This window comes from Oncorhynchus kisutch, linkage group LG15 (assembly GCF_002021735.2).
Source record: "Oncorhynchus kisutch isolate 150728-3 linkage group LG15, Okis_V2, whole genome shotgun sequence".
NCBI classification, from domain to species: domain Eukaryota; kingdom Metazoa; phylum Chordata; class Actinopteri; order Salmoniformes; family Salmonidae; genus Oncorhynchus; species Oncorhynchus kisutch.
Window position 1 is genome coordinate 2,871,550 of NC_034188.2, and position 25,665 is coordinate 2,897,214.

Below are 25,665 nucleotides of genomic sequence, written 5' to 3' on the forward strand. Positions count from 1 at the left end.
GCCTCCCCTGGAATCTAGTGATGAGACATGGTTCTACGTGTCATCACTGCTCTAGAATCTAGTGATGAGACATGGTTCTACGTGTCATCACTGCTCTAGAATCTAGTGATGAGACATGGTTCTACCTGTCATCACTGCTCTAGAATCTAGTGATGAGACATGGTCGTGGTTCTACCTGTCATCACTGCTCTAGAATCTAGTGATGAGACATGGTCGTGGTTCTACCTGTCATCACTGCTCTAGAATCTAGTGATGAGACATGGTCGTGGTTCTACCGGTCATCACTGTCTGCTGCTCTAGAATCTAGTGATGAGACATGGTCGTGGTTCTACCGGTCATCACTGTCTGCTGCTCTAGAATCTAGTGATGAGACATGGTCGTGGTTCTACCGGTCATCACTGTCTGCTGCTCTAGAATCTAGTGATGAGACATGGTCGTGGTTCTACCGGTCATCACTGTCTGCTGCTCTAGAATCTAGTGATGAGACATGGTCGTGGTTCTACCGGTCATCACTGTCTGCTGCTCTAGAATCTAGTGATGAGACATGGTCGTGGTTCTACCGGTCATCACTGTCTGCTGCTCTAGAATCTAGTGATGAGACATGGTCGTGGTTCTACCGGTCATCACTGTCTGCTGCTCTAGAATCTAGTGATGAGACATGGTTCTACCTGTCATCACTGCTCTAGAATCTAGTGATGAGACATGGTCGTGGTTCTACCTGTCATCACTGCTGAATTCTTCTAAAAGTCACCTCACTAAGCATGGTTTCTGTATTTCTCTGTCTCTTCATCTGACTATCTGTTCTCTGCATCCCGTGTCTATGCTCCAGGGACCAGGCGTGTAAAGGACATAAGCTGTCTAACGGGGCGGGGGGGTTGTGTCACCCCCCTTCGGAGCTGGAGGAGGGAGAGGACGAGGACTCTAGTTCTGAGAGGAGCTCCTGTGCTTCCTCCTCAAACAACCAGAAGGATGGGAAGTACTGTGACTGCTGCTACTGTGAGTTCTTCGGACACAACGCGGTATGTATAGTAGTGATGGAGGAAAAATGCATACGGCTACAAATCTGATTTGATGGTATACAGGGCATTAGGAAAGTATTCAGACCCCTTCCCTTTTCCACACTTTGATACGTTATAGCCTTATTCTAAAAATTATTAAATACATGTTTTTCCTCATCAATCTACACGCAATACCCCCTAATGACATCGCAATACCCCCTAATGACATCGCAATACCCCCTAATGACATCGCAATACCCCCTAATGACATCGCAATACCCCCTAATGACATCGCAATACCCCCTAATGACATCGCAATACCCCCTAATGACATCGCAATACCCCCTAATGACATCGCAATACCCCCTAATGACATCGCAATACCCCCTAATGACATCGCAATACCCCCTAATGACATCGCAATACCCCCTAATGACATCGCAATACCCCCTAATGACATCGCGATACCCCCTAATGACATCGCGATACCCCCTAATGACATCACGATACCCCCTAATGACATCACGATACCCTCTAATGGAGTTTGCCAAAAGGCACCTAAAAGACTCTCTGACCATGAGAAACCAGATTCTCTGGTCTGATGAAACCAAGATTGAACTTTTTGGCCTGAATGCAAAGCCTCACAGCTGGAGGAAACCTGGCACCATCCCTACGGTGAAGCATGGCAGGGACTAGGAGACTAGTCAGGATCGAGGGATAGATGAGCGGAGCAAAGTACAGAGATCCTTGATGAAACCTGCTCCAGAGCACTCAGGACCTCAGACTGGGGTGAAGGTTCACCTTCCAACAGGACAACGACACTAAGCACACAGACAAGTCTTGTGTAATAAAACATTTAACATTTCTTTGTCATTATGGGGTGTTGTGATGTCATTGTGGGGTTTTGTGATGTCATTATGGGGTATTGTGATGTCATTATGGGGTGTTGTGATGTCATTATGGGGTGTTGTGATGTCATTATGGGGTATTGTGATGTCATTATGGGGTATTGTGATGTCATTATGGGGTATTGTGATGTCATTATGGGGTGTTGTGTGTAGATTGATGAGGGGAAAAAACTATTTAATCCATTTTAGAATAAGGCTGTAACGTAACGATGTGGAAAAAGTCAAGGGGTCTGAATACTTTACAAATGCACTGTATTACAATATTTTTGACAATATCGCAATATTATTTTTGCGCTAGTCGGCTGTACCTACACCAAAAATAGTGAGGCAATTTGTTTCCAGCACTTTTATTTCCAAGACTGATCAAAACTCACTTTAAAACTCTTTAAATCTAAAACAAGAGGCTCTCAGACACACGTGACATCGTCAAATTGACGGTTCAATTTTATATATATATATATATATAGTTCTGAAAACTACAAACTGTTTCAAATCCAGATTTAATTTTTTAAATCACAGATTTATTTATCAGAACCTGAGTTATGAGCTTTTAAACTAAAGCCACCAAGTTACAACAGAGAAAACAGAGAAAACAGGGAAGATGATTGTTTTATTGTTTTCTAATGGAGGCCTGAGAGAAAACAGGGAAGATTATTGTATTATTGTTTTCTAATGAGGCCTGAGAGAAAACAGGGAAGATTATTGTTTTATTGTTTTCTAATGGAGGCCTGAGAGAAAACAGGGAAGATTATTGTTTTCTAATGGAGGCCTGAGAGAAAACAGGGAAGATGATTGTTTTCTAATGAGGCCTGAGAGAAAACAGGGAAGATGATTGTTTTATTGTTTTCTAATGTAGGCCTGAGAGAAAACAGGGAAGATGATTGTTTTCTAATGAGGCCTGAGAGAAAACAGGGAAGATGATTGTTTTATTGTTTTCTAATGTAGGCCTGAGAGAAAACAGGGAAGATGATTGTTTTCTAATGGAGGCCTGAGAGAAAACAGGGAAGATGATTGTTTTCTAATGGAGGCCTGAGAGAAAACAGGGAAGATTATTGTTTAATTGTTTTCTAATGGAGGCCTGAGAGAAAACAGGGAAGATTATTGTTTTCTAAGGAGGCCTGAGAGAAAACAGGGAAGATGATTGTTTTCTAAGGAGGCCTGAGAGAAAACAGGGAAGATTATTGTTTAATTGTTTTCTAATGGAGGCCTGAGAGAAAACAGGGAAGATTATTGTTTTCTAATGAGGCCTGAGAGAAAACGGCTTGATTTGTTTCAGACGAGATGTATTATTATTAAAACAATAACTGCTGGAATTGATGCATTAAATAATCATTACTAGAACTAAAGGTTATATTGTTAAAATAACAGATACACATCGAGAGCCTAAATAATACATTTCAGGCAGATTTATGAGCGGAGGAAAGGACTTGGTAATACACGTTGGACTAGTAACCAGCAGGTAACCTAGTGGTTAGAGCGTTGGACTAGTAACCAGCAGGTAACCTAGTGGTTAGAGCGTTGGACTAGTAACCAGCAGGTAACCTAGTGGTTAGAGTGTTGGACTAGTAACCAGCAGGTAGCCTAGTGGTTAGAGTGTTGGACTAGTAACCAGCAGGTAGTCTAGTGGTTAGAGTGTTGGACTAGTAACCAGCAGGTAACCTAGTGGTTAGAGCGTTGGGCCAGTAACCAGCAGGTAGCCTAGTGGTTAGAGCGTTGGGCCAGTAACCTGCAGGTAGCCTAGTGGTTAGAGCGTTGGGCCAGTAACCAGCAGGTAGCCTAGTGGTTAGAGCGTTGGGCCAGTAACCTGCAGGTAGCCTAGTGGTTAGAGCGTTGGGCCAGTAACCAGCAGGTAGCCTAGTGGTTAGAGCGTTGGGCCAGTAACCTGCAGGTAGCCTAGTGGTTAGAGCGTTGGACTAGTAACCAGCAGGTAGCCTAGTGGTTAGAGCGTTGGGCCAGTAACCACTTTAACTATGCCACTTTGTTTACATACTCATCTCATATGTTATACTGTACTCGATATCATCTACTGTATCTTGCCTATGCTGCTCTGTACCATCACTCATTCATATATCCTTATGTACATATTCCTTATCCCCTTACACTGTGTATAAGACAGTAGTTTTGGAATTGTTAGTTAGATTACTTGTTCGTTATTACTGCATTGTCGGAACTAGAAGCACAAGCATTTCGCTACACTCGCATTAACATCTGCTAACCATGTGTATGTGACAAATAAAATTTGATTTGATTTGAGGTAGCCTAGTGGTTAGAGCGTTGGGCTAGTAACCAGCAGGTAGTCTAGTGGTTAGAGCGTTGGACCAGTAACCAGCAGGAAGCCTAGTGGTTGAGGCGTTGGGCCAGTAACCAGCAGGTAGCCTAGTGGTTAGAGCGTTGGGCTAGTAACCAGCAGGTAGTCTAGTGGTTAGAGCGTTGGACCAGTAACCTGCAGGTAGCCTAGTGGTTAGAGCGTTGGACTAGTAACCAGCAGGTAGCCTAGTGGTTAGAGCGTTGGGCCAGTAACCACTTTAACTATGCCACTTTGTTTACATACTCATCTCATATGTTATACTGTACTCGATATCATCTACTGTATCTTGCCTATGCTGCTCTGTACCATCACTCATTCATATATCCTTATGTACATATTCCTTATCCCCTTACACTGTGTATAAGACAGTAGTTTTGGAATTGTTAGTTAGATTACTTGTTCGTTATTACTGCATTGTCGGAACTAGAAGCACAAGCATTTCGCTACACTCGCATTAACATCTGCTAACCATGTGTATGTGACAAATAAAATTTGATTTGATTTGAGGTAGCCTAGTGGTTAGAGCGTTGGGCTAGTAACCAGCAGGTAGTCTAGTGGTTAGAGCGTTGGACCAGTAACCAGCAGGAAGCCTAGTGGTTGAGGCGTTGGGCCAGTAACCAGCAGGTAGCCTAGTGGTTAGAGCGTTGGGCTAGTAACCAGCAGGTAGTCTAGTGGTTAGAGCGTTGGACCAGTAACCAGCAGGAAGCCTAGTGGTTGAGGCGTTGGGCCAGTAACCAGCAGGTAGCCTAGTGGTTAGAGCGTTGGGCCAGTAACCAGCAGGTAGCCTAGTGGTTAGAGCGTTGGACCAGTAACCAGCAGGTAGTCTAGTGGTTAGAGCGTTGGGCTAGTAACCAGCAGGTAGTCTAGTGGTTAGAGCGTTGGGCTAGTAACCAGCAGGTAGTCTAGTGGTTAGAGCGTTGGACTAGTAACCAGCAGGTAGTCTAGTGGTTAGAGCGTTGGGCTAGTAACCAGCAGGTAGTCTAGTGGTTAGAGCGTTGGGCTAGTAACCAGCAGGTAGCCTAGTGGTTAGAGCGTTGGACTAGTTAACCCGTAAGGTTGCAAGATCAAATCCCCGAGCTGACAAGGTACAAATCTGTCGTTCTGCCCCTGAACAGGCAGTTAACCCACTGTTCCTAGGCCGTCATTGAAAATAAGATTTTGTTCTTAACTGACTAGTTAAATAAAGGTAAAATTTAAAAAATTTAAACTCATAGCTTCATTTTTTTCAAACTTTTAACAAAATATTTTCTCGAAATAAAATAAGCTTTGTACAATTAGCGGTCAAATACACAGCATTTAAACCATTCAGCAATAATCTAATGAATTCAGGTCGATTTTACCTGAGGCTGAATATAGGCCATAATCATAAGAACCTCGAATAATTTCATTATTTTATCAAAAAAGTTGTACCTGCCTTTTATTGTTTGCAATATTCCCTGATCTGGCTTTCAGGTCTTCTATAAAAAATGACCTTTTGGTTACAAATTTAACCTGAACCACACATTAACTAATGTAGCAGCCATTATAGTAAACGAACACCGGTCTCATAAACAATCTCTCAAGAACAAGCCCACGTGTTAGTGAGTAGCCAGCTAATATTTAGACTTCAAGTTCAGCCAACTTGGATCAGGGTATAATTTGATACGCTCTGGAATACAGCTAAAAAGGCAAAACAGTTGAATTAGAAACACGACCTCCTGTCCGTCTCCAACTGTTGGAACAGCATGCTAGCCTGTCCGCCTCCAACTGTTGGAACAGCATGCTAGCCTGTCCGTCTCCAACTGTTAGAGCAGCATGCTAGCCTGTCCGTCTCCAACTGTTAGAACAGCATGCTAGCCTGTCCGTCTCCAACTGTTAGAACAGCATGCTAGCCTGTCCGTCTCCAACTGTTGGAACAGCATGCTAGCCTGTCCGTCTCCAACTGTTAGAACAGCATGCTAGCCTGTCCGTCTCCAACTGTTAGAACAGCATGCTAGCCTGTCCGTCTCCAACTGTTAGAACAGCATGCTAGCCTGTCCGTCTCCAACTGTTGGAACAGCATGCTAGCCTGTCCGTCTCCAACTGTTAGAACAGCATGCTAGCCTGTCCGTCTCCAACTGTTAGAACAGCATGCTAGCCTGTCCGTCTCCAACTGTTAGAACAGCATGCTAGCCTGTCCGTCTCCAACTGTTGGAACAGCATGCTAGCCTGTCCGTCTCCAACTGTTGGAACAGCATGCTAGCCTGTCCGTCTCCAACTGTTAGAACAGCATGCTAGCCTGTCCGTCTCCAACTGTTGGAACAGCATGCTAGCCTGTCCGTCTCCAACTGTTAGAACAGCATGCTAGCCTGTCCGTCTCCAACTGTTAGAACAGCATGCTAGCCTGTCCGTCTCCAACTGTTAGAACAGCATGCTAGCCTGTCCGTCTCCAACTGTTAGAACAGCATGCTAGCCTGTCCGTCTCCAACTGTTGGAACAGCATGCTAGCCTGTCCGTCTCCAACTGTTGGAACAGCATGCTAGCCTGTCCACGTTGTTCACATGTTGAAATCAAAGTATTGAATGAGAGAATGAATGAGAACGAGACGCCAATTCTTTATATAATAGTTTTATGCTTATTGAAAAAAAAATGTTTTAAAACCGAATAAACAGCTAGTATAACCTTTTATTTGATTAAAATGCTGATAGCGGTACGTGGTCCCTGTAATGTGCGCGTGATAACCGGAGCATTTAATTTTCCATAATGAAAGTTCATCCGTACATCCGTTTTAGTAGTCTGCTAATCTGAGGAGGTGAAACATAAACAGGGAAGTTAAACCTTTCCATCAGTACTCTATTACAGTAGAGACATGGTACCGTAATGCTCACTGGACAAACTGAGCATTTCATTTTCCAGAATGAAGTTAATTGGTACATCTGTTTTTTAGTAGTCTGCTCTGCCCGAAATCTGAGGTGAAACAGCAACCTTTCCAACCACCCTGATTAACTTCTCTATTACAGTGCGTCTCCATGTGTTAGTGTCCATATGACCCTTAATGTCGGACCAAACCCCAAATACAAATAGCGAGTTGAACCCGTTTTGTCAGAGGGGAAGAAGTGATCATCTTTGTTGTTGTTGTGAGGTGGGGCTTGGGAGAAAGAGAAGAAGTCAGAGGTTTCACTCTCACCAAGGTCTGTCTGGCCCAGTGGCCCCATTATGACACAACAATGGAAGAGAAGAAGAACGGCAAATTCTAGCACACAACAATAATGCTAATAATAAGAGTGTCTGGTTAATCAATAGGCCATGTCAAGATATACAGTGGGAAGTATTCAGACCTCTGTTGTTATGTTACAGCCTTATTCTAAACGGGATTAAATCAATATATATTGACCATTGATCAGGCCTACGCACCGATCAGTGGGCCTGCACACTGATCAATGGGCCTACACACTGATCAATGGGCCTACGCACCGATCAGCGGGCCTGCACACTGATCAATGGGCCTACGCACCGATCAGTGGGCCTGCACACTGATCAATGGGCCTACGCACCGATCAGTGGGCCTGCACACCGATCAATGGGCCTACGCACCGATCAATGGGCCTACGCACCGATCAATGGGCCTACGCACCGATCAGTGGGCCTGCACACTGATCAATGGGCCTACGCACCGATCAGTGGACCTACGCACCGATCAGTGGACCTACGCACCGATCAGCGGGCCTACGCACCGATCAATGGGCCTACGCACTGAGCAATGGGCCTACGCACCGATCAGTGGGCCTACACACCGATCAATGGGGCTACGCACCGACCAGTGGGCCTACGCACCGATCAGTGAGCCTACGCACCGATCAGTGGGCCTACACACCGATCAGCGGGCCTACACACCGATCAGTGGGCCTACGCACCGATCAGTGGGCCTGCACACTGATCAATGGGCCTACGCACCGATCAGTGGACCTACGCACCGATCAGTGGGCCTACGCACTGATCAATGGGCCTACGCACTGATCAATGGGCCTACGCACTGATCAATGGGCCTACGCACCGATCAATGGGCCTACGCACCGATCAGCGGGCCTACACACCGATCAGCGGGCCTACACACCGATCAGCGGACCTACACACCGATCAGTGGGCCTACACACCGATCAGTGGGCCTACACACCGATCAGTGGGCCTACACACCGATCAATGGGCCTACACACCGATCAGTGGGCCTACACACTGATCAAACAACATCAGAAAAAGTGCGACCCTTTTTATGAGCGTTGGCTCCGGTGTAAGGCTGGCTACCTGTAGAGAAAATAAAAAATAGTTGATTGTGAATGACAACTTTATCTTACTACATTACTAGCTGGCTAGCTAATTATTCTGTGTCCAAACCAGCCAAACGCCATTGATTTGTAGCCTGTTATCTTGTTGGCTGTGACACTCTCCCAGGGAAGTTTGAGCGTTTTCACATTGAGCATGCTAAATAATTACTATAATGAAAAATGGAAAAGTCTCCAAAACAACCAAAATCACAATTTCCACAAAAATATTACTGCTTTTCCCTCCAACAATGAGTCATCCGACGGGTTGTCGTAGACAGCCGCACGGCCAATATGTTTGGGCCGTCGAATCGCAATAAAATCACAGTCCCGAATCGCAATAAAATCACGGTCCCGAATCGCAATAAAATCACAGTCCCGAATCGCAATAAAATCACAGTCTCGAATCGCAATAAAATCACGGTCTCGAATCGCAATAAAATCACGGTCTCGAACCGCAATACATATAGAATCGTGAGGTCCCTGGCAATTCTCATTCCTAATTCATAGTATGGCACACTTAGTCATTTATTGAAATAGCATTAAAAGCATGAACAGTATGAACAGTGAGTTCTTTGGACACAGTCCGTCTCTTTAGTAATGGATCGTGATTGAATGTATGGAGCACTTGGCTTTTCACTTGGCAAACATTGTGTTCACGTTGGGGCCAAATGTAAACCCATTTGGTTGTTTAATGTGCCATCCGGTGACCTTCGGGTGGTCCAACAGTCTTAACCCTCTGCCTGTGTTGCATATGTACGATGTACCACTGCCAGCATGGGTCGGAATCCAACCCACTGCTCTTTCAACACTCTCTCTCTCCTACCTTTCATCTTGGTCTCTCTCTCTCTCTCTCTCTCTCTCTCTCTCTCTCTCTCTCTCTCTCTCTCTCTCTCCTACCTTTCATATTGGTCTCTCTCTCTCTCCTACCTTCATCTTGGTCTCTCTCTCTCTCTCCTACCTTTCATCTTGGTCTCTCTCTCTCTCTCCTACCTTTCATCTTGGTCTCTCTCTCTCTCCTACCTTTCATCTTGGTCTCTCTCTCTCTCCTACCTTTCATCTTGGTCTCTCTCTCTCTCTCCTACTTTTCATCTTGGTCTCTCTCTCTCTCTCCTACCTTTCATCTTGGTCTCTCTCTCTCTCTCCTACCTTTCATCTTGGTCTCTCTCTCTCTCATCTCGCTCTCTCTCTCCTACCTTTCATCTTGGTCTCTCTCCTCTCTCTCCTACCTTCATCTTGGTCTCTCTCTCTCTCTCCTACCTTTCATCTTGGTCTCTCTCTCTCTCTCTCCTACCTTTCATCTTGGTCTCTCTCCTCTCTCTCCTACCTTTCATCTTGGTCTCTCTCTCTCTCTCCCTACCTTTCATCTTGGTCTCTCTCTCTCTCTCTCCTACCTTTCATCTTGGTCTCTCTCTCTCTCGTCCTACCTTTCATCTTTGGCTCTGCTTCTCTCTCTCCTACCTTTCATCTTGGTCTCTCTCTCTCTCTCCTACCTTTCATCTTGGTCTCTCTCTCTCTCTCCTACCTTTCATCTTGGTCCTCTCTCTCTCTCTCTACCTTTCATCTTGGTCTCTCTCTCTCTCATCTCCTACCTTTCATCTTGGTCTCTCTCCTCTCTCCTACCTTTCATCTTGGTCTCTCTCTCTCTCTCCTACCTTTCATCTTGGTCTCTCTCTCTCTCTCTCTACCTTTCATCTTGGTTCTCTCTCTCTCTCTCCTACCTTTCATCTTGGTCTCTCTCTCTCTCTCTCCTACCTTTCATCTTGGTCTCTCTCTCTCTCTCTCCTACCTTTCATCTGGTCTCTCTCTCTCTCTCCTACCTTTCATCTTGGTCTCTCTCTCTCTCTCTCCTACCTTTCATCTTGGTCTCTCTCTCTCTCTCTCCTACCTTTCATCTTGGTCTCTCTCTCTCTCTCTCCTACCTTTCATCTTGGTCTCTCTCCTCTCTCCCTACCTTTCATCTTGGTCTCTCTCTCTCTCTCCTACCTTTCATCTGGTCTCTCTCTCTCCTCCTACCTTTCATCTTGGTCTCTCTGCTCTCTCCTCCTAACCTTTCATCTTGGGTCTCTTCTCTCTCTCTCCTACCTTATCATCTTGGTCTCTTCCTCTCTCTCCATATCCTACCTTTTCATCTTGGTCTATCATACTCTCTCCTCCTTCTCTGGTCCTTCTCTCCTCTCTCATCTCTCCTACCTCTTCATCTTGGTCATCTCTCTCTCTCTCCTACTTTTCATCTTGGTCTCTCTCTCTCTCTCTCCTACCTTTCATCTTGGTCTCTCTCTCTAGCCAATAAACATACAACAACAAAAGATTATTGCTCGGGTTTCAATCCACAAAGATGCTCTCCTCCCTTCTGCCATCCTTCCCCTACATGTGAGATGGCTGGATAGGTGTAGTCTCCAACTAGTTTCTGCCATGTTACTGTCACCTATCCAACCTTTACAGATGTCTAAAGGGGAGTGAACAAGGGCAAAGGAAGACCGAAAGATATCGAAATGAAACGCATGCTATTGAAGGATAATCTCTCCTCTGATCATATCCTGTCCTCCCTCTAGCCCCCGGCGGCTCCGACCAGCCGTAACTACACAGAGATCCGAGAGAAGCTCCGGTCCCGTCTGACGCGTCGGAAGGAGGAGTGTCTTCCCCAGAGACGGGACTCTGACCCGGCCGTGTCCACCTCCATCGACCACCGAGACGTGGACGAGCTGCTGGACTTCATCAACTCCTCAGAGCACAAACCAGCCAACAGCGCTAAGGCTGCCAAGCGGGCACGCCATAAACAGAAGAAGAAGGTGATGTCACATGACATGGTGGGAATACTCATCAACACAGATCAGTTAATACATATTAAAGTATTGGTGTTTGTTTGGGACGTCTACATGTGTATTTGTGGAAGTACTTAATATTTGTAGTAATCGCCTGTTTCTGTTACGTGAGGCAGCTTGGTCTCCCGAGTGGTTCAGAGGTCTAAGGCATCTCAGTGCTAGAGGCGTCACTACAGACCCTGGTTCAGAGGTCTAAGGCATCTCAGTGCTAGAGGCGTCACTACAGACCCTGGTTCAGAGGTCTAAGGCATCTCAGTGCTAGAGGCGTCACTACAGACCCTGGTTCAGAGGTCTAAGGCATCTCAGTGCTAGAGGCGTCACTACAGACCCTGGTTCAGAGGTCTAAGGCATCTCAGTGCTAGAGGCGTCACTACAGACCCTGGTTCAGAGGTCTAAGGCATCTCAGTGCTAGAGGCGTCACTACAGACCCTGGTTCAGAGGTCTAAGACACTGCATCTCAGTGCTAGAGGCGCTAGACACTAGTCTGTCTCCTGTTTCTGTAGTCAGACATCTTAATGGACTAATGGACAGGACACTAGTCTATCTCCTGTTTCTGTAGTGAGACAGCTTGATGTACAGGACACCCCCTGGACAGGACACTAGTCTGTCTCCTGTTTCTGATGTACAGGACACCCCCTGGACAGGACACTAGTCTGTCTCCTGTTTCTGATGTACAGGACACCCCCTGGACAGGACACTAGTCTGTCTCCTGTTTCTGATGTTTTCATAGTTGTAATTAGATGTTTTCTGTCTGACTGTCTAACCATCTGACCGTCTGTCTGTCTGTCTAACCATCTGCCTGTCTGACCGTCTGTCTGACTGTCTAACAATCTGTCTGTCTGACCGTCTGTCTGTCTAACCATCTGTCTGTCTAACCATCTGTCTGTCTAACCATCTGTCTGTCTGACCATCTGTCTGTCTGACCATCTGTCTGTCTGACCATCTGTCTGTCTGACCGTCTGTCTGTCTGTCTAACCATCTGTCTGTCTGACCGTCTGTCTGTCTGTCTAACCATCTGTCTGTCTGACCGTCTGTCTGTCTGACCGTCTGTCTGTCTGACCGTCTATCTGTCTGTCTGACCGTCTGTCTGACCGTCTGTCTGTCTGACCGTCTGTCTGTCTGACCGTCTATCTGTCTGACCGTCTATCTGTCTGTCTGACCGTCTGTCTGACCGTCTGTCTGTCTGACCGTCTGTCTGACCGTCTGTCTGTCTGACCGTCTGTCTGTCTGACCGTCTGTCTGGCCGTCTGTCTGTCTGACCGTTTAACCGTCTGTCTGACCGTTTAACCGTCTGTCTGACCATCTGTCTGTCTGTCTGACCGTTTAACCGTCTGTCTGACCGTCTACCCGTCTCTCTGACGTCTAACTGTCTGACCATCTGTCTGTCTGACCGTCTGTTTGTCTGACCGTCTGTTTGTCTGTCTTACCGCCTAACCATCTGTCTGTCTGTCTGACCGTTTAACCGTCTGTCTGACCGTTTAACCGTCTGTCTGACCGTCTAACCGTCTGTCTGACCGTCTGTCTGACTGTCTGACCGTCTGTCTGACTGTCTAACCGTCTGTCTGACTGTCTAACCGTCTGTCTGACTGTCTAACCGTCTGTCTGACCGTCTAACCGTCTGTCTGACCGTCTAACCGTCTGTCTGACCGTCTAACCGTCTGTCTGACCGTCTAACCGTCTGTTTGTCTGACCGTCTGTTTGTCTGACCGTCTGTTTGTCTGACCGTCTGTTTGTCTGACCGTCTGTTTGTCTGACCGTCTGTCTGACTGTCTAACCGTCTGTCTGACTGTCTAACCGTCTGTCTGACCGTCTAACCGTTTGTCTGTCTGTCTGACCGTCTGTTTGTCTGACCGTCTGTTTGTCTGACCGTCTGTTTGTCTGACCGTCTGTTTGTCTGACCGTCTGTCTGACTGTCTAACCGTCTGTCTGACTGTCTAACCGTCTGTCTGACCGTCTGACCGTCTGTCTGACCGTCTGTCTGACCGTCTGTCTGACCGTCTGTCTGACTGTCTAACCGTCTGTCTGACTGTCTAACCATCTGTCTGACTGTCTAACCGTCTGTCTGACCGTCTAACCGTCTGTCTGACCGTCTAACCGTCTGTCTGTCTGACCGTCTGTTTGTCTGACCGTCTGTTTGTCTGACCGTCTGTTTGTCTGACCGTCTGTCTGACTGTCTAACCGTCTGTCTGACCGTCTAACCGTTTGTCTGACTGTCTAACCGTCTGTCTGTCTGACCGTCTGTTTGTCTGACCGTCTGTCTGACTGTCTAACCGTTTGTCTGACCGTCTAACCGTTTGTCTGACTGTCTAACCGTCTGTCTGACTGTCTAACCGTCTGTCTGACCGTCTAACCGTCTGTCTGACCGTCTAACCGTCTGTCTGTCTGACCGTCTGTTTGTCTGACCGTCTGTTTGTCTGACCGTCTGTTTGTCTGACCGTCTGTTTGTCTGACCGTCTGTCTGACCGTCTAACCGTCTGTCTGACTGTCTAACCGTCTGTCTGACTGTCTAACCGTCTGTCTGACTGTCTAACCGTCTGTCTGACCGTCTAACCGTCTGTCTGACCGTCTAACCGTCTGTCTGACCGTCTAACCGTCTGTCTGTCTGACCGTCTGTTTGTCTGACCGTCTGTTTGTCTGACCGTCTGTTTGTCTGACCGTCTGTCTGACTGTCTAACCGTCTGTCTGACCGTCTAACCGTTTGTCTGACTGTCTAACCGTCTGTCTGTCTGACCGTCTGTTTGTCTGACCGTCTGTTTGTCTAACCGTCTGTTTGTCTGACCGTCTGTTTGTCTGACCGTCTGTCTGACTGTCTAACCGTCTGTCTGACCGTCTAACCGTCTGTCTGACCGTCTGTCTGTCTGACCGTCTGTCTGACTGTCTGACCGTCTGTCTGACTGTCTAACCGTCTGTCTGACTGTCTAACCGTCTGTCTGACTGTCTAACCGTCTGTCTGACTGTCTAACCGTCTGTCTGACTGTCTAACCGTCTGTCTGACTGTCTAACCGTCTGTCTGACTGTCTGTCTGACCGTCTGTCTGTCTGACCGTCTGTCTGACCGTCTAACTATCTGTCTGTCTGACCGTGTGTCTGTCTGACCGTGTGTCTTTCTGACCGTGTGTCTGTCTGACCGTGTGTCTGTCTGACCGTGTGTTTGTCTGACCGTGTGTTTGTCTGACCGTGTGTCTGTCTGACCGTCTAACCGTCTGTCTGTCTGACCGTCTGTCTGTCTGACCGTGTGTTTGTCTGACCGTTTAACCGTCTGTCTGACCGTTTAACCGTCTGTCTGACCGTTTAACCGTCTGTCTGACCGTTTAACCGTCTGTCTGACCGTCTAACCGTCTGTCTGACCGTCTAACCGTCTGTCTGACTCTGTATGTCTGTAACCGTCTGTCTAACCGTCTGTCTAACCGTCTGTCTGACCGTCTAACCGTCTGTCTGACCGTCTAACCGTCTGTCTGTCTGACCGTCTAACCGTCTGTCTGTCTGACCGTCTGTCTGTCTGACCGTCTGTCTGTCTGACCGTGTGTTTGTCTGACCGTCTAACCGTCTGTCTGTCTGACCGTCTGTCTGTCTGACCGTCTGTCTGTCTGACCATCTGTCTGTCTGTCTGACCGTCTGTCTGACTGTCTGACCGTCTGTCTGACTGTCTAACCGTCTGTCTGACTGTCTAACCGTCTGTCTGACTGTCTAACCGTCTGTCTGACTGTCTAACCGTCTGTCTGACCGTCTGTCTGACTGTCTGTCTGACTGTCTGACCGTCTGTCTGTCTGTCTAACCGTCTGTCTGACTGTCTAACCGTCTGTCTGACCGTCTAACCGTCTGTCTGTCTGACCATCTAACCGTCTGTCTGTCTGACCGTCTGTCTGTCTGACCGTGTGTTTGTCTGACCGTCTAACCGTCTGTCTGTCTGACCGTCTGTCTGTCTGTCTGACCGTCTGTCTGTCTGTCTGACCGTCTGTCTGTCTGTCTGACTGTCTAACCGTCTGTCTGACTGTCTAACCGTCTGTCTGACTGTCTGTCTGACCGTCTGTCTGTCTGACCGTCTGTCTGACCGTCTAACCATCTGTCTGTCTGACCGTGTGTCTGTCTGACCGTGTGTCTTTCTGACCGTGTGTCTGTCTGACCGTGTGTCTGTCTGACCGTGTGTTTGTCTGACCGTGTGTTTGTCTGACCGTGTGTTTGTCTGACCGTGTGTCTGTCTGACCGTGTGTCTGTCTGACCGTGTGTTTGTCTGACCGTGTGTTTGTCTGACCGTGTGTTTGTCTGACCGTGTGTTTGTCTGACCGTGTGTTTGTCTGACCGTGTGTTTGTCTGACCGTCTGTTTGTCTGTCTACCGTCTGTCTGACTGTCTAACCGTCTGTCTGACCGTCTAACCGTCTGTCTGTCTGACCGTCTGTTTGTCTGACCGTCTGTTTGTCTGACCGTGTGTCTTTCTGACCGTGTGTCTGTCTGACCGTGTGTTTGTCTGACCGTGTGTTTGTCTGTCTGTCTGACCATCTAACCATCTGTCTGTCTGACCGTCTGTTTGTCTGACCGTCTGTTTGACCGTGTGTCTGTCTGACCGTGTGTTTGTCTGACCGTCTGTTTGTCTGACCGTCTGTCTGACTGTCTAACCGTCTGTTTGTCTGTCTAACCGTCTGTCTGACCGTCTAACCGTCTGTCTGTCTGACCGTCTGTTTGTCTGACCGTCTGTTTGTCTGACCGTCTGTCTGTCCGTCTGTCTGTCTGACCGTCTGTCTGTCTGACCGTCTGTCTGTCTGACCGTCTGTCTGTCTGTCTGTCTGACCGTCTGTCTGTCTGACCGTCTGTCTGTCTGACCGTCTGTCTGTCTGACCGTCTGTCTGTCTGACCGTCTGTCTGACCGTCTATCTGTCTGTCTGACCGTCTGTCTGTCTGACCGTCTGTCTGACCGTCTGTCTGTCTGACCGTCTGTCTGGCCGTCTGTCTGTCTGACCGTTTAACCGTCTGTCTGACCGTTTAACCGTCTGTCTGACCATCTGTCTGTATGTCTGACCGTTTAACCGTCTGTCTGACCGTCTACCCGTCTCTCTGACGTCTAACTGTCTGACCGTCTGTCTGACCGTCTGTTTGTCTAACCGTCTGTCTGACTGTCTAACCGTCTGCTTGTCTGTCTAACCGTCTGTCTGACCGTCTAACCGTCTGTTTGTCTGACCGTCTGTCTGTCCGTCTGTCTGTCTGTCTTTCTGTCTGACCGTCTGTCTGTCTGACCGTCTGTCTGTCTGACCGTGTGTTTGTCTGACCGTCTAACCGTATGTCTGTCTGTCTGACCGTTTAACCGTCCGTCTGACCATCTGTCTGTCTGTCTGTCTGTCTGTCTTACCGCCTAACCATCTGTCTGTCTGTCTGACCGTTTAACCGTCTGTCTGACCGTCTAACCATCTGTCTGACCGTCTAACCGTCTGTCTGACCGTCTAACCGTCTGTCTGACCGTCTGTCTGACTGTCTGACCGTCTGTCTGACTGTCTAACCGTCTGTCTGACTGTCTAACCGTCTGTCTGACTGTCTAACCGTCTGTCTGACTGTCTAACCGTCTGTCTGACTGTCTAACCGTCTGTCTGACCGTCTAACCGTCTGTCTGACCGTCTAACCGTCTGTCTGACCGTCTAACCGTCTGTCTGTCTGACCGTCTGTTTGTCTGACCGTCTGTCTGACTGTCTAACCGTCTGTCTGACCGTCTAACCGTTTGTCTGACTGTCTAACCGTCTGTCTGTCTGACCGTCTGTTTGTCTGACCGTCTGTTTGTCTGACCGTCTGTTTGTCTGACCGTCTGTCTGACTGTCTAACCGTCTGTCTGACTGTCTAACCGTCTGTCTGACCGTCTAACCGTCTGTCTGACCGTCTAACCGTCTGTTTGTCTGACCGTCTGTTTGTCTGACCGTCTGTCTGACTGTCTAACCGTCTGTCTGACCGTCTAACCGTTTGTCTGACTGTCTAACCGTCTGTCTGACTGTCTAACCGTCTGTCTGACTGTCTAACCGTCTGTCTGACTGTCTAACCGTCTGTCTGACTGTCTAACCGTCTGTCTGACTGTCTAACCGTCTGTCTGACTGTCTAACCGTCTGTCTGACTGTCTAACCGTCTGTCTGACTGTCTAACCGTCTGTCTGACTGTCTGTCTGACTGTCTGAACGTCTGTCTGACCGTCTGTCTGTCTGAACGTCTAACCATCTGTCTGTCTGACCGTCTAACCATCTGTCTGTCTGACCGTCTAACCATCTGTCTGTCTGACCGTGTGTCTGTCTGACCGTGTGTCTGTCTGACCGTCTGTTTGTCTGACCGTCTGTTTGTCTGACCGTCTGTTTGTCTGACCGTCTGTTTGTCTGACCGTCTGTTTGTCTGTCTAACCGTCTGTCTGACCGTCTAACCATCTGTCTGTCTGACCGTCTGTTTGTCTGACCGTCTGTTTGACCATCTGACCGTGTGTCTGTCTGACCGTGTGTTTGTCTGACCGTCTGTCTCTGTCTAACAATCTGTCTGTCTAACCGTCTGTCTGACCGTCTAACCGTCTGTCTGACTGTCTAACCGTCTGTCTGACTGTCTAACCGTCTGTCTGACTGTCTAACCGTCTGTCTGACCATCTAACCGTCTGTCTGTCTGTCTGTCTGTCTGTCTGTCTGACCATCTGTCTGTCTGTCTGTCTGTCTGACCGTCTGTCTGTCTGACCGTCTGTCTGTCTGTCTGAACGTCTGTCTGACTGTCTAACCGTCTGTCTGACTGTCTAACCGTTTGTCTGACTGTCTAACCGTCTGTCTGACTGTCTAACCGTCTGTCTGACTGTCTGTCTGACCGTCTGTCTGACCGTCTAACCATCTGTCTGTCTGACCGTGTGTCTGTCTGACCGTGTGTCTTTCTGACCGTTTGTCTGTCTGACCGTGTGTTTGTCTGACCGTGTGTTTGTCTGACCGTGTGTTTGTCTGACCGTGTGTCTCTCTGACCGTCTGTCTGTCTGACCGTGTGTTTGTCTGACCGTGTGTTTGTCTGACCGTGTGTTTGTCTGACCGTGTGTTTGTCTGACCGTGTGTTTGTCTGACCGTGTGTTTGTCTGTCTACCGTCTGTCTGACTGTCTAACCGTCTGACTGTCTGTCTAACCGTCTGTCTGACCGTCTAACCATCTGTCTGTCTGACCGTCTGTTTGTCTGACCGTCTGTTTGACCGTGTGTCTGTCTGACCGTGTGTTTGTCTGACCGTCTGTTTGTCTGACCGTCTGTCTGACTGTCTAACCGTCTGTTTGTCTGTCTAACCGTCTGTCTGACCATCTAACCATCTGTCTGTCTGACCGTCTGTTTGTCTGACCGTCTGTTTGTCTGACCGTCTGTTTGTCTGACCGCCTGTTTGTCTAACCGTCTGTCTGACTGTCTAACCGTCTGTCTGATCGTCTAACCATCTGTCTGTCCGACCGTCTGTTTGTCTGACCGTCTGTTTGTCTGTCTGTCTGTCTGACCGTCTAACCATCTGTATGTCTGACCATGTGTCTGTCTGACCGTGTGTCTGTCTGACCGTGTGTTTGTCTAACCGTCTGTCTGTATGACCGTTTAACCGTCTGTCTGACCGTGTGTCTGTCTGACCGTCTGTCTGCCTGACCGTCTGTCTGTCTGACCGTGTGTTTGTCTGACCGTGTGTTTGTCTGACCGTGTGTTTGTCTGACCTTTTGTCTGTCTGACCGTGTGTTTGTCTGACCGTCTAACCATCTGTCTGTCTGTCTGACCGTCTCTGTCTGACCGTCTGTCTATCTGTCTGTCTGACCATCTGTCTGTCTGTCTGACCGCCTAACCGTCTGTCTGACCGTCTAACCGTCTGTCTGACTGTCTAACCGTCTGTCTGACTGTCTAACCGTCTGTCTGACTGTCTAACCGTCTGTCTGACTGTCTAACCGTCTGTCTGACTGTCTAACCGTCTGTCTGACTGTCTAACCGTCTGTCTGACTGTCTAACCGTCTGTCTGACTGTCTAACCGTCTGTCTGACTGTCTAACCGTCTGTCTGACTGTCTGTCTGACTGTCTGTCTGACCGTCTGTCTGACTGTCTGACCGTCTGTCTGACCGTCTGTCTGTCTGACCGTCTAACCGTCTGTCTGTCTGACCATCTGTCTGTCTGACCGTGTGTTTGTCTGACCGTCTGTCTGTCTGACCGTCTGTCTGTCTGACCATCTGTCTGTCTGACCATCTGTCTGTCTGTCTGTCTGTCTGTCTGTCTGTCTGACCGTCTGTCTGTCTGTCTGACCGTCTGTCTGACTGTCTAACCGTCTGACTGTCTGTCTGACCGTCTGTCTGACCGTCTAACCATCTGTCTGTCTGCGGTGTGTCTGTCTGACCGTGTGTCTTTCTGACCGTGTGTCTGTCTGACCGTGTGTTTGTCTGACCGTGTGGTTGTCTGCTCGTGTGTCTGTCTGACCGTCTGTCTGTCTGACCGTGTGTTTGTCTGACCGTCTGTTTGTCTGACCGTCTGTCTGACTGTCTAACCGTCTGTTTGTCTGTCTAACCGTCTGTCTGACCGTTTAACCATCTGTCTGTCTGACCGTCTGTTTGTCTGACCGTCTGTTTGACCGTGTGTCTGTCTGACCGTGTGTTTGTCTGACCGTCTGTCTGACCGTCTGTCTGACTGTCTAACCGTCTGTTTGTCTGTCTAACCGTCTGTCTGACCATCTAACCATATGTCTGTCTGACCGTCTGTTTGTCTGTCTGTCTGACCGTCTAACCATCTGTCTGTCTGACCGTCTGTTTGTCTGACCGTCTGTCTGACCGCCTGTTTGTCTAACCGTCTGTCTGACTGTCTAACCGTCTGTCTGACCGTCTGTCTGACCATGTGTCTGTCTGACTGTGTGTCTGTCTGACCGTGTGTGTGTCTGTCTGACCGTCTGTTTGTCTGACCGTCTGTCTGCCTGACCGTCTGTCTGTCTGACCGTGTGTTTGTCTGACCGTTTGTCTGTCTGACCGTGTGTTTGTCTGACCGTCTAACCATCTGTCTGACCATCTGTCTGTCTGTCTGACCGCCTAACCATCTGTCTGTCTGTCTGACCATTTAACCGTCTGTCTGACCGTCTACCCTCTGACATCTAACTGTCTGACCATCTGTCTGTCTGACCTTTGAACCGTCTGCCTGTCTCTGTATGTCTGTCTGACCGTCAAACCGTCTGTCTGACCGTCTGTCTAACCGTCTGTCTGACTGACTGTCTAACCGTCTGTCTGACTGACTGTCTAACCGTCTGTCTGACTGACTGTCTAACCGTCTGTCTGACTGACTGTCTGACTGACTGTCTAACCGTCTGTCTGACTGACTGTCTAACCGTCTGTCTGACTGACTGTCTAACCGTCTGTCTGACTGACTGTCTAACCGTCTGTCTGACTGACTGTCTAACCGTCTGTCTGACTGACTGTCTAACCGTCTGTCTGACTGACTGTCTAACCGTCTGTCTGACTGACTGTCTAACAGTCTGTCTGACTGACTGTCTAACTGTCTGTCTGACTGACTGTCTAACCGTCTGTCTGACTGACTGTCTAACCGTCTGTCTGACTGACTGTCAAACCGTCTGTCTGACTGTCTAACCGTCTGTCTGACTGTCTAACCGTCTGTCTGACTGTCGAACTGTGTGTCTGACCGTGTCCATCTGACCGTCTGTCTCTCCCCACACCAGGAGAAGCAGACCCAGGCGGGTAGTGGTGATGGTGATGGAGCTGGTAGCGACCCCCCTCCACCCCTCCAGAGCCCAGTGAGGACCCAGACCACCTCAGCCTGGAGGAGGAGGAGGATTTGGATGGGGAGTACGGTGAGGGCCCGGAGGCTAGTCGGCTGCTGGAGTGGCCCCAGCTGGAACTAGAGAGGGTCAACTCCTTCCTGACTTCTCGGCTAGAGGAGATCAAGAACACCATCAAGGTAAGGATGTCTGCGTCCCTAAGGGTAGGCACCCTATTCCCTAAATGATGCACTACTGTTGACCAGGGCCCATGGTAGTGCACTATATAGGAAATAGGGTGCCATTTGGGAGTCGCATGATCACTGTCCATATGTAGGGCGCTGTGAAATAGGGCGCTGTGAAATAGGGCGCTGTGAAATAGGGCGCTGTGAAATAGGGCACTGTGAAATAGGGCACTGTGAAATAGGGCACTGTGAAATAGGAGTAGGGCACTGTGAAATAGGAGTAGGGCACTGTGAAATAGGTGTAGGGCGCTGTGAAATAGGGCTCTGTGAAATAGGAGTAGGGCTCTGTGAAATAGGGCTCTGTGAAATAGGAGTAGGGCACTGTGAAATAGGTGAAGGGCGCTGTGAAATAGGGAGCTGAAATAGGCGTAGGGTGCTGTGAAATAGGGCTCTGTGAAATAGGAGTAGGGTGCTGTGAAATAGGAGTAGGGCTCTGTGAAATAGGGCTCTGTGAAATAGGTGTAGGGCACTGTGAACTAGGGCTCTGTGAAATAGGTGTAGGACACTGAAATAGGGCACTGTGAAATAGGGCACTGTGAAATAGGTGTAGGGCGCTATGAAATAGAGCTCTGTGAAATAGGTGTAGGGCACTGTGAAATAGGAGTAGGGCACTGTGAAATAGGTGTAGGGCGCTGTGAAATAGGGCTCTGTGAAATAGGAGTAGGGCACTGTGAAATAGGTGAAGGGCGCTGTGAAATAGGGAGCTGAAATAGGCGTAGGGTGCTGTGAAATAGGGCTCTGTGAAATAGGAGTAGGGTGCTGTGAAATAGGAGTAGGGCTCTGTGAAATAGGGCTCTGTGAAATAGGTGTAGGGCACTGTGAACTAGGGCTCTGTGAAATAGGTGTAGGACACTGAAATAGGGCACTGTGAAATAAGGCACTGTGAAATAGGGCACTGTGAAATAGGTGTAGGGCGCTGTGAAATAGAGCTCTGTGAAATAGGTGTAGGGCACTGTGAAATAGGTGTAGGGCACTGTGAAATAGGTGTAGGGCACTGAAATGAGCGTAGGGCACTGTGAAATGAGCGTAGGGCACTGTGAAATAGGGCGCTGTGAAATAGGGCGCTGTGAAATAGGGCACTGTGAAATAGGTGTAGGGCACTGTGAAATAGGGCACTGAAATAGGTGTAGGGCACTGTGAAATGAGCGTAGGGCACTGAAATGAGCGTAGGGTACTGTGAAATAGGGCGCTGTGAAATAGGAGTAGGGCGCTGTGAAATAGGGCGCTGTGAAATAGGGCACTGTAAAATAGGTGTAGGGTGCTGTGAAATAGGTGTAGGGCGCTGTGAAATAGGGCACTGTGAAATAGGTGTAGGGCGTTATGAAATAGGTGTAGGGAGCTATGAAATAGGTGTAGGGCACTGTGAAATAGGTGTAGGGTGCTGTGAAATAGGTGTAGGGCGCTGTGAAATAAGGCACTGTGAAATAGGTGTAGGGCGCTGTGAAATAGGTGTAGGGCGCTGTGAAATAGGGCACTGTGAAATAGGTGTAGGGCGCTGTGAAATAGGTGTAGGGCGCTATGAAATAGGTGTAGGGCGCTATGAAATAGGTGTAGGGCACTGAAATAGGTGTAGGGTGCTGTGAAATAGGTGTAGGGTGCTGTGAAATAGGTGTAGGGTGCTGTGAAATAGGTGTAGGGCGCTGTGAAATAGGGCACTGTGAAATAGGTGTAGGGCGATGTGAAATAGGTGTAGGGCACTGTGAAATAGGTGTAGGGCGCTGTGAAATAGGTTTAGGGCGCTGTGAAATAGGTGTAGGGCGCTGTGAAATAGGGCACTGTGAAATAGGGCTCTGTGAAATAGGGCTCTGTGAAATAGGTGTAGGGCACTGAAATAGGGCTCTGTGAAATAGGTGTAGGGCACTGTGAAATAGGGCTCTGTGAAATAGGTGTAGGACACTGTGAAATAGGGCACTGTGAAATAAGGCACTGTGAAATAGGGCACTGTGAAATAGGTGTAGGGCGCTGTGAAATAGAGCTCTGTGAAATAGGTGTAGGGCACTGTGAAATAGGTGTAGGGCACTGTGAAATGGGGCTCTGTGAAATAGGTGTAGGGCACTGTGAACTAGGGCTCTGTGAAATAGGTGTAGGACACTGAAATAGGGCACTGTGAAATAAGGCACTGTGAAATAGGGCACTGTGAAATAGGTGTAGGGCGCTGTGAAATAGAGCTCTGTGAAATAGGTGTAGGGCACTGTGAAATAGGTGTAGGGCACTGTGAAATGAGCGTAGGGCACTGTGAAATGAGCGTAGGGCACTGTGAAATAGGGCACTGTGAAATAGGTGTAGGGCACTGTGAAATAGGTGTAGGGCACTGTGAAATGAGCGTAGGGCACTGTGAAATGAGCGTAGGGTACTGTGAAATAGGGCGCTGTGAAATTGGAGTAGGGCGCTGTGAAATAGGGCGCTGTGAAATAGGGCACTGTAAAATAGGTGTAGGGTGCTGTGAAATAGGTGTAGGGCGCTGTGAAATAGGGCACTGTGAAATAGGTGTAGGGCGCTATGAAATAGGTGTAGGGAGCTATGAAATAGGTGTAGGGCACTGTGAAATAGGTGTAGGGTGCTGTGAAACAGGTGTAGGGCGCTGTGAAATAAGGCACTGTGAAATAGGTGTAGGGCGCTGTGAAATAGGTGTAGGGCGCTGTGAAATAGGGCACTGTGAAATAGGTGTAGGGCGCTGTGAAATAGGTGTAGGGCGCTATGAAATAGGTGTAGGGCGCTATGAAATAGGTGTAGGGCACTGTGAAATAGGTGTAGGGTGCTGTGAAATAGGTGTAGGGTGCTGTGAAATAGGTGTAGGGTGCTGTGAAATAGGTGTAGGGCGCTGTGAAATAGGGCACTGTGAAATAGGTGTAGGGCGATGTGAAATAGGTGTAGGGCACTGTGAAATAGGTGTAGGGCGCTGTGAAATAGGTTTAGGGCGCTGTGAAATAGGTGTAGGGCGCTGTGAAATAGGGCACTGTGAAATAAGGCTCTGTGAAATAGGGCTCTGTGAAATAGGTGTAGGGCACTGTGAAATAGGGCTCTGTGAAATAGGTGTAGGGCACTGTGAAATAGGGCTCTGTGAAATAGGTGTAGGACACTGTGAAATAGGGCACTGTGAAATAAGGCACTGTGAAATAGGGCACTGTGAAATAGGTGTAGGGCGCTGTGAAATAGAGCTCTGTGAAATAGGTGTAGGGCACTGAAATAGGTGTAGGGCACTGTGAAATAGGTGTAGGTCACTGTGAAATAGGTGTAGGGCACTGTGAAATGAGCGTAGGGCACTGTGAAATGAGCGTAGGGCACTGTGAAATAGGGCGCTGTGAAATAGGGCGCTGTGAAATAGTGCGCTGTGAAATAGGGCACTGTGAAATAGGTGTAGGGCACTGTGAAATAGGGCACTGTGAAATGAGCGTAGGGTACTGTGAAATAGGGCGCTGTGAAATAGGAGTAGGGCGCTGTGAAATAGGGCGCTGTGAAATAGGGCACTGTAAAATAGGTGTAGGGTGCTGTGAAATAGGGCGCTGTGAAATAGGAGTAGGGCGCTGTGAAATAGGGCGCTGTGAAATAGGGCACTGTAAAATAGGTGTAGGGTGCTGTGAAATAGGTGTAGGGCGCTGTGAAATAGGGCACTGTGAAATAGGTGTAGGGCGCTGTGAAATAGGGCACTGTGAAATAGGTGTAGGGCGTTATGAAATAGGTGTAGGGAGCTATGAAATAGGTGTAGGGCACTGTAAAATAGGTGTAGGGTGCTGTGAAATAGGTGTAGGGCGCTGTGAAATAAGGCACTGTGAAATAGGTGTAGGGCGCTGTGAAATAGGTGTAGGGCGCTGTGAAATAGGGCACTGTGAAATAGGTGTAGGGCGCTGTGAAATAGGTGTAGGGCGCTATGAAATAGGTGTAGGGCGCTATGAAATAGGTGTAGGGCACTGAAATAGGTGTAGGGTGCTGTGAAATAGGTGTAGGGTGCTGTGAAATAGGTGTAGGGTGCTGTGAAATAGGTGTAGGGCGCTGTGAAATAGGTCACTGTGAAATAGGTGTAGGGCGATGTGAAATAGGTGTAGGGCACTGAAATAGGTGTAGGGCGCTGTGAAATAGGTTTAGGGCGCTGTGAAATAGGTGTAGGGCGCTGTGAAATAGGGCACTGTGAAATAGGGCTCTGTGAAATAGGTGTAGGGCACTGAAATAGGGCTCTGTGAAATAGGTGTAGGGCACTGTGAAATAGGGCTCTGTGAAATAGGTGTAGGACACTGTGAAATAGGGCACTGTGAAATAAGGCACTGTGAAATAGGGCACTGTGAAATAGGTGTAGGGCGCTGTGAAATAGAGCTCTGTGAAATAGGTGTAGGGCACTGTGAAATAGGTGTAGGGCACTGTGAAATGGGGCTCTGTGAAATAGGTGTAGGGCACTGTGAACTAGGGCTCTGTGAAATAG

The 25,665-nt window shown here is 48.4% G+C and overlaps 1 protein-coding gene across 1 annotated transcript in view; it reads left to right on the forward strand.

Moving 5' to 3' along the window:
- Nucleotides 1–25,665, forward strand: part of fam193b (family with sequence similarity 193 member B) — a 56,356-nt gene that overhangs the window by 19,781 nt on the left and 10,910 nt on the right. Inside the window, exons 6-8 of the mRNA XM_031789489.1 lie at nucleotides 830–1,019; nucleotides 11,047–11,283; nucleotides 21,039–21,206. Of these exons, the coding sequence (XP_031645349.1) occupies nucleotides 830–1,019; nucleotides 11,047–11,283; nucleotides 21,039–21,206 (595 nt within the window). The remainder of the gene's footprint in view (nucleotides 1–829; nucleotides 1,020–11,046; nucleotides 11,284–21,038; nucleotides 21,207–25,665) is intronic.